Here is an 8100-nt window from a genome sequence, read left to right as displayed (position 1 = left end):
CGCGGGGGGAGGGGAGAAGAGGGCAAGGGGAGGGGACAAGAGAGCTAGCGGTCCCGCCCGGTGATGTAGGCAGCCGGGGGAGGTGGAGCCGCGACGCCTGAAGGAGTCCCCACCGCAGCCGCGCTCTCGGTCTGCCCCACCGAGCAACCGCCAGAGGCTCCGGCGACCCAAATTGCGGCAGCAGGGACGGCGGAAATCCCACTGTTTGGGCTTGGGGGGCGTCCAGCCCAGCCCACCCCCAGCCCCGGCCCCTCCTCGCTTCCCAGACGGCTGGAGCCACTCCCGGGAAAAGCTGTTCCCAGCCACTCGGCCGCCGTCCGGCACCTCAGCTGCCGGCCCGGCTGGGCACCGGGCATCTGCCAAGCTTGCCCTGCCTGGCACTGGGCATCTCCGGGCACCGACTGTCTCTGGCGCTGCCCGGCTTCTCGCGACTCCAGGGCTGTGGACTTCTGCGCGCCTTCCCTCCCCCGGCCTCCTGACAGGACGCCGGTGAGCTCCCCGCGCCCCCAGCCCTTCTGGCCGCCGCCGCGATGCTGCCCTGGAGACGTAACAAATTCGTGCTGGTGGAGGACGAGGCCAAGTGCAAGGCGAAGAGCCTGAGTCCGGGGCTCACCTACACGTCGCTGCTCTCCAGCTTCCTGCGCTCCTGCCCGGACCTGCTGCCCGACTGGCCGCTGGAGCGCCTGGGCCGCGTGTTCCGCAGCCGGCGCCAGAAAGTGGAGCTCAACAAGGAAGACCCGACCTACACCGTGTGGTACCTGGGCAACGCCGTCACCCTGCACGCCAAGGGCGACGGCTGCACCGACGACGCCGTGGGCAAGATCTGGGCTCGCTGCGGGCCGGGCGGGGGCACCAAGATGAAGCTGACGCTGGGGCCGCACGGCATCCGCATGCAGCCCTGCGAGCGCGGCGCCGCCGGGGGTTCTGGGGGCCGCAGGCCGGCGCACGCCTACCTGCTGCCGCGCATCACCTACTGCACGGCGGACGGGCGCCACCCGCGCGTCTTCGCCTGGGTCTACCGCCACCAGGCGCGCCACAAGGCCGTGGTGCTCCGCTGCCACGCTGTGCTGCTGGCGCGGGCGCACAAGGCGCGCGCCCTGGCCCGCCTGCTACGCCAGACCGCGCTGGCGGCCTTCAGCGACTTCAAGCGCCTGCAGCGCCAGAGCGATGCGCGCCACGTGCGCCAGCAGCATCTCCGCGCGGGGGGCGCCGCCGCCTCGGTGCCCCGCGCCCCGCTGCGCCGCCTGCTCAATGCCAAGTGCGCCTACCGGCCGCCGCCGAGCGAGCGCAGCCGCGGGGCGCCGCGCCTCAGCAGCATCCAGGAGGAGGACGAAGAGGAGGAGGAGGACGACGCGGAGGAGCGAGAGGGAGGAGCCCCCCAGCACGAGCGGCCGGAGGTGCTCAGCCTGGCCCGGGAGCTGAGGACGTGCAGCCTGCGGGGCGTCCCGGCGCCCCCACCGCCCGCTCAGCCCCGCCGTTGGAAGGCTGGCCCCAGGGAGCGGGCGGGCCAGGCGCGCTGAGAGCCTAAGGACAGGACTCGCGGCCCCAGGCCCGGCCCGCCAGACTCACAGCCTCCTACCCCGGCCCTGCCCGCTTCGGCTGCCCCGGCCCCCGGCCCGTGTCTCCCCCGTGGTCTCCGTGTTGTCCTCCCCGCCGCCTCATTTTGGCTCAGGGTGATGCCTGATACGCCCTTCGTTATTGGGGGGTGTTCATCTCTCCCCACACCCGGAGTTTCCCGGGCCTGCCATTGTGGACCCGCCCCCTATGCTTTACACCCAGTCTCTTTGCCCACAGACCTCCTCATTCCCTCCCAAAACATCCTCTCAAGGGAGGAAGTTTCCAGAAATCAGGAGGGTGGGTTTGGACCCTGGGCAGGGTGGAGGCAGTGACCCTGCCCTTGGTCCCTCCAGCTTTCTTCCCTGTGGAAAAAAAAATAAATGACCCTGGAGAGGCATTCGTGTAGGGGAAGCATCTAGCGGTCTGGGAGAATTGGGGCTGGGCCAGTGGTGGGCAGAATCCACTGCCATACACACGGAGGAATTCGCAGGCCCAAGCCCCACCTCTTTACGCCTTGGAGGACTCCTGGGACTTCACTGCTCTCCCTCTGGAGAACACTGAGACAGTCCCACCGACGCTCAAACAACAGGTTAGGCCAGGTAACAGCCCTGCACCAGGCCACTGCCCACGCCTCTGCCCAGGCACCCCCGCGGGATTCCTTGCCCGTCCCATCTCTGCAGACGGATGTATGTGGTCCCCTCCTAGGTGCCCCGCAACCAGGACCAAGATGGGGCTTCCAAAGGAGGTAAGGAGAACCTTTGGCAGGTGCTTGGGAACACTGACTACCTAGAAAGTAGACACAGCAGAGATACTCCCAAGTGGAGGCTAGTCACAGCAGGTGGGTCCTGACAGCAGCGGATTCTCCCAGCAGGATGAGGAAGGAGGGTGTGTTAACCCAACCAAGGGAGTGGGGCCCCGCCCCGCCCAGGTGTCTCCGCGAGACCACCAAAAGCCCAAAGATCTATGTGTCACTGATCATTGTAAATAAAGTGGACCTGCTTTTTCAGCCCTGTCACTCCTCCTGTGTTGTGTTTAATGCCAGGCCTGCTGGGGGTGAAAAAATGGATTGAGGGACAGATAAGCCACAGGTGAGCCTGTGTAGTTCCCCCTGGTTACCATTAGAACCCTGAAAGTAGCTCTTCTGAGCAGCTCGAGCCAACCTCAGGATTAGGACGGGGGCTGGGGACTGCTGCCAAGAAGCTGTTCCTTAATATTGGAGGAGGAGGCAGTAACTTCTGCCTTGTCTGAAAATCACATGCGCCAGGCTCCCTGGAGGGACGTCGGCTGTCTGTCTCAGCCTCCCAGAATGTCTGTATGCCTGGGCACTCAGATGCAGGTGTCTGGAACATTTGTCAGGGAGGGAGCACTGGTTGGGGGCTTCTCATAAGCATGTATTCATATCTCTGAGAAGGTTCATGTGTATGTCAGAGCATATAGTATAGACTGTGTGTGTGCCTTCAGGGATGAGTGCAGAGCAGGTTGTAAGAGAATGGGGTGGGCAGCCCAATTTTCTTTCAGAGGCTCTGGAGAAACCTGTCCAGATCCTGTGGCAGCGTGAGACTTCAGCTGGGTACCTTCTTTATTCCTGTGCTGAGCTGGGCACTGATCCCAGAGTTATCCAGAACCCAGAAGAGTGGCCTCTGCCATTGCCAGTAATCAGAATGGTTCTGTTTCCTGCAACTGCCAGGAAATAGGACAGCACTGCCATCTCACCCTGCAGAACCCAGGCAGTGTCAGGGGCTTTGGAGGGAAAAGCTGGGGTTGACTCTGTATGTCAGGAGTAACAGGAACCCACTGGGCAAGGTCTCCCTGCATGTTCTTTGCCTCCCTCTTACACATTGTCAGGACTTTTGTTGGTGTTTCTCCCCATTTGCAGAAAAAAAGGAAGTGGGAAGATGTGAGACCTAGGAAAGGACGATGGACTGCAGGGCAGCCTCTGATGTGGCTGACAACCTCAGACCTGTCTAGGAACAAGATCACAGCCTGCCCTCTTCAATCAAATTCATGCAGCAGATAGTTTCGAACTGCTAGACACTGGGAGGTCCAGGAAGCTCTCTCTTGTTCTTACATTTGCAATGAGATACATAGAATTAAAGGAGCTGTTACTGTATAATAACTCACAGGTCAGGCACAGTGTCTCATGCTTGTAATTCCAGCACTCTGGGAGGTTGAGGCAGGAGGATTGCTTGAGCCCGGGAGTTTGAGGCTGCAGTGAGCTATCATCACGCCACTGCACTCCAGCCTGGGTGATGGAGTGAGACCCTGTCTCTAAAATAATAATAATAATGATGAGTTACAAGCCTGCTCCCAGCCCCTGCTCTTCCATGGTTCACCAGCAGCCTCTCAACACACAGACACACACACACACACACACACAGCCTCTCACCTTCCCTCACTCATGCTATGTTCTCTAGACCTGGAATTAGAAGGCCTGGGTGAGAGGACTCCTCTCTGAGCCTCCTATTAAACAAAGGTGAAACAGGGATGGTATCTCCTCTTACAACCTCACCTGCTGGTGTAAGTATTAAATAGAATCATGTCTGTGAAAACCCTTCTGTAAATAATAAAATGCCCAGTACATGTGAAGAACAACCACTCCAACTCCTGTCTCCCTGGTGAGAGTGGCTGTAAGTTTTGCTGACCACATCTCCATTATCAGTGTGTATGATAGACTGAGGGACAGGTGAGCCACTGGTGAACCTGTATAGCTTCCGCTGCTGGGCTTCAGAGTTGGGTGTATGGGACAGCTCCAGCCACAAGGCCCCTGGTGGCATTGCTATCCAGGGGAGAGGGGGCATCTCCTGGGCACCCACACATGCCTTTGTGCATTTACTCGACATTCTCCCTGATCTTAGGCACAAGATAGCAAAATGAACCCTGAATCAGTGGTCAGGTGGGTCAACCCCTGTGTCTCTCCCAATGTCAGATTCCCCACCTGTGAAATGAAAATGGAAGTGGAGTGGACCAGTGGTTTTCAAACCACATTCCTCCTGTCCTAGACTTTTCAGGGGTGCCCCAGGAGCTGCTGTGGGGAGTGACGGGGAGATGTAGTAGGGAGACCCCTGTCTCACTTTAACTAGAGCAGTAGGTATTACCTGTTTGGGGGTTCTGTGATTCCATTTGAATAATGGCATTTACAGATTTTTGAAACAATTGAAATCACTGAGCAAGAGGCTCTCTAAACCTTCCCTTCCAGCCCAGAGGCCCTAAGGCCTGTTGGGCTGACTAGGTGTGAGAAGTATTACTGGAGCAGGTCAGAGATTCTCAAATGTGGTGGCAACACAGGGGCTTTTCAAGAACGACAGGCAGCCAAGGACGATGCAGAAGTGTGTCCCCAGGGAAGCCAGCAACTTGGGGTCTAGACTCTTCCTGGGACCTCCGGGACCTATCTCCATCTCTTCTGATCCTACTCCAGCAGGGGTGGACTGTGACCGATGTGACATGTGACACAGCACGTAGCTCACAAAATAAAGTCAGTTGGCCAAGCCACCAGTGCCATCCTGGGCCCCACTGCGCTACTTGCACCCTACAACCCTGCCAAATAGAACAGCTCGCTGCTTCCTAAACATCACCACACGTTCCCACCTCAGGCCTTGGCTCACGCTATTCTCCCTCCCTGGAATGCCCTTCCCTTTGGCTACACATTTTCAAATTCTACCCTTTCTTCAAGGCACGGCACAAATTTCACCTCTTTGAAATTTGCCTTAACGCGTACCCCTTCTCCACTCCTGCCGAATCTGGTTGTGATCTCTCCTCTCAACCTCATACAGGTCTTGAGCTGTGCTTTCTCATGGTCCTCTTCATGTTTACCTTGGACTACTCTTTTTTATTTATTTTATTTATTAATTAATTTATTTATTTTGATGGAGTTTTGCTCTTATTGCCCAGGCTGGAGTGCACTGGCACAATCTTGGCTCACCACAACCTCCGCCTCCTGGGTTCAAGTGAATCTCCTGCCTCCACATCCTAAGTAACTGGGATTACAGGCATATGGCACCACGCCCAGCTAATTTTGCATTTTTAGTAGAGATGGGGGTTTCTCCATGTTGGGCAGGCTGGTCTCGATCTCCCAACCTCAGGTGATCCGCCTGCCTTGACCTCCCAAAGTGCTGGGATTACAGGTGTGAGCCACCGCACCCAGCTTGGACTACTCTTTGTGTATGAGTGTCTAGTCTTTCATATTGATCCATCTTCATTTCCCCACCTCCTTCAGTACCTTGTCCACAGCAAGGCAGAGAGTCAGTGCTCAGTAATGATTTGTTGAATGAATACATGAATGAATGAGCCAGATGGAAGAGCCATCATAGGACAGGAAACCAAGTGGGTGGAGAAGCATTTCCTCTGCCAAGCTTCTGCCTGGAGATACTGAAGGAGAACTGTCCTCACACGCCCTGTTCAGATGGACGGCTATTCGTGGGGGAGAAGATCAGCAGCCGAAGAGATGAGGCCAGAGAAGGAAGCTGAAGCCTCTGTCCCTTGGGTCTGCTCCAGGTTCTACAGCCTCAGGACTGGGCCCCCTGACTCTCTTGGCTTATCCAGCCCACAAAACACAGCTGACACTCAAAATTGTAACAGCAGCTCTTGGCAGTGGGCAACCACCCTCCAGACACACTGGCTGGGAGTTGCAGACTTGGAAAGGGTGTTGAGAGCACCATCGTGACAGGTGCGGTTCATAATGTTCCACACAGGCAGTCAAACCTGGGATTTGGCATCAGAGAGACCTGAATGCCAACCCCAGCACTGCCACCCGATGGCTGTATAACTTTGGGCAGGTTCCTGAAGGCTTTTGGAGCCTTGGTTTTCCAACTTTGAAAATAGAGGTCCGGGCACGGTGACTCACGCCTGTAATCCCAGCACTTTGGGAAGCCAACGTGGGCAGATCACCTGAGGTCAGGAGTTTGAGACCAGCCTGGCCAACATGGTGAAACCCCGTCTCTACTAAAAACACAAAAATTAGCTGGGAATGGTGCAGGGCACCTGTAATCCCAGCTACTCAGGAAGCTGAGGCAGGAGAATCAACCCAAGAGGCGGAGGTTGCAGTGAGTTGAGATGGTGTCATCGCACTCCAGCCTGGGTGACAAGAGCGAAACTCTGTCTCTTAAAAAAAAAAAAAGAAAGAAAGAAGAAAGAAAATAGGGATAGAAGAGGTTTTTTTTATTATTATTTATTTATTTATTTATTTATTTATTTTTCTGAGACAGAGTCTCGCTATGTCACCCAACCTGCAGTGCAGTGGCACGATCTCGACTCACTGCAAGCTCCACCTCCCGGGTTCACACCATTCTCCTGCCTCAGCCTCCAGAGTAGCTGGCACTACAGGCACCCGCCACCACGCCCGGATAATTTTTTTTTTTTTTTTTTTTTGTTATTTTTAGTAGAGACGGAATTTCACTGTGTTAGCCAGGATGATCTCAATCTCCTGACCTTGTGATCCGCCTGCCTCGGCCTCCCAAAGTGCTGGGATTACAGGCATGAGCCACTGCGCCTAGCCATTATTTATTTATTTTTGAAAGAGGATCTCTCTGTTGCCCAGGCTGGAGTACAGTGGTGCAATCTCAGTTTACTGCAACCTCTGCTTCCTGGGCTCAAGCCATCCTCCCACCTCAGCCTCCTGAGTAGCTGGAGATGCATGCTGCCACCATCCACCATGTCTGGCTAATTTTTTATGTTTTGTTTTGTGTGTGTGTGAGTGTGTGTGTGTGTGTGTGTGTGTGTGTGGTGTTTATTTTTATTTATTTTATTTATTTTTTGAGACAGAGTTTCACCCTGTTGCCCAGACTGGTCTCGAGCTCCTGAACTCAGCAATCCACCCACCTCGGCCTCCCAAAGTACTAGGATTACAGGCCTGAGCCACTGCGCCCAGTCTTTTTTTTTTTTTTTTTTTTTAATGTTAATTTTTAAAATTTTTAACACGATTAAATATTTTTTTTTTCTGATAAGGTCTCAGGCTGGAGTGCAGTGGCATGATCATGGCTCCTTTGCAGCCTTGACCTCCCGGACCAAAGCAGTTCTCCCACCTCAGCCTCCCAAGTAGCTGGGACCACAGGCGTGTACCACCAAGCCAGCCAATTTTTTAATCGAGTCTTCATTGTATACGGTTGTTGGGGGAATGATGTAAGGTATTACATTTGGATAATTTATTTAGCACAGTGCCAGATGCACACAATAAGTGATGGCTATTGTTCTTCTGTTTATTGTTATCATTTTACCTGGAATTCTCCTAACAGACAGCTCTAGGATGAGGAAGGAGATCAGGTGGCTGGTCACTGAGACACTAAATATGTTGTTTGTTTATGCCCAGGATGGTTATTCACCTAAAGTTCCATTCATCTCTAAACTAATAGATTGCCTTATTAATAATTTCTATCTTATTGTTCAACCTACATAAGCCTGGTTCCTTTGACACCAGATCAGAGATACAATATATTATACTTCTTGTATATCCTTTTTGCCTTGGCACCCAGCACAATGCGAGGCACGCAGTACACATTCAGAGGTGAATAAAATGAATGATTGCATGAAGGATTCACTGCTGCCAACAGC

General features: G+C 54.6%; 1 protein-coding gene across 1 annotated transcript; it reads left to right on the top strand.

Annotated features, from left to right (window-relative positions):
• Positions 1-2574, top strand: FAM43B (family with sequence similarity 43 member B). Its single transcript, XM_023219866.1, has one exon. The coding sequence runs from the start codon at positions 531-533 to the stop codon at positions 1518-1520; it is 990 nt and encodes a 329-aa protein (XP_023075634.1). The 5' UTR covers positions 1-530; the 3' UTR covers positions 1521-2574.
• The last annotated feature ends 5526 nt before the right edge of the window (positions 2575-8100 follow it).

Source organism: Piliocolobus tephrosceles, chromosome 1, assembly GCF_002776525.5.
Source record: "Piliocolobus tephrosceles isolate RC106 chromosome 1, ASM277652v3, whole genome shotgun sequence".
NCBI classification, from domain to species: Eukaryota; Metazoa; Chordata; class Mammalia; order Primates; family Cercopithecidae; genus Piliocolobus; species Piliocolobus tephrosceles.
Note: the sequence above shows the minus strand (reverse complement) of the source record. Positions and strands in the feature narration are given on the sequence as shown.

Coding starts and splice junctions, on each gene's coding strand:
- FAM43B (XM_023219866.1), top strand. CDS start 531: ATGCTGCCCTGGAGACGTAACAAATTCGTGCTGGTGGAGGACGAGGCC.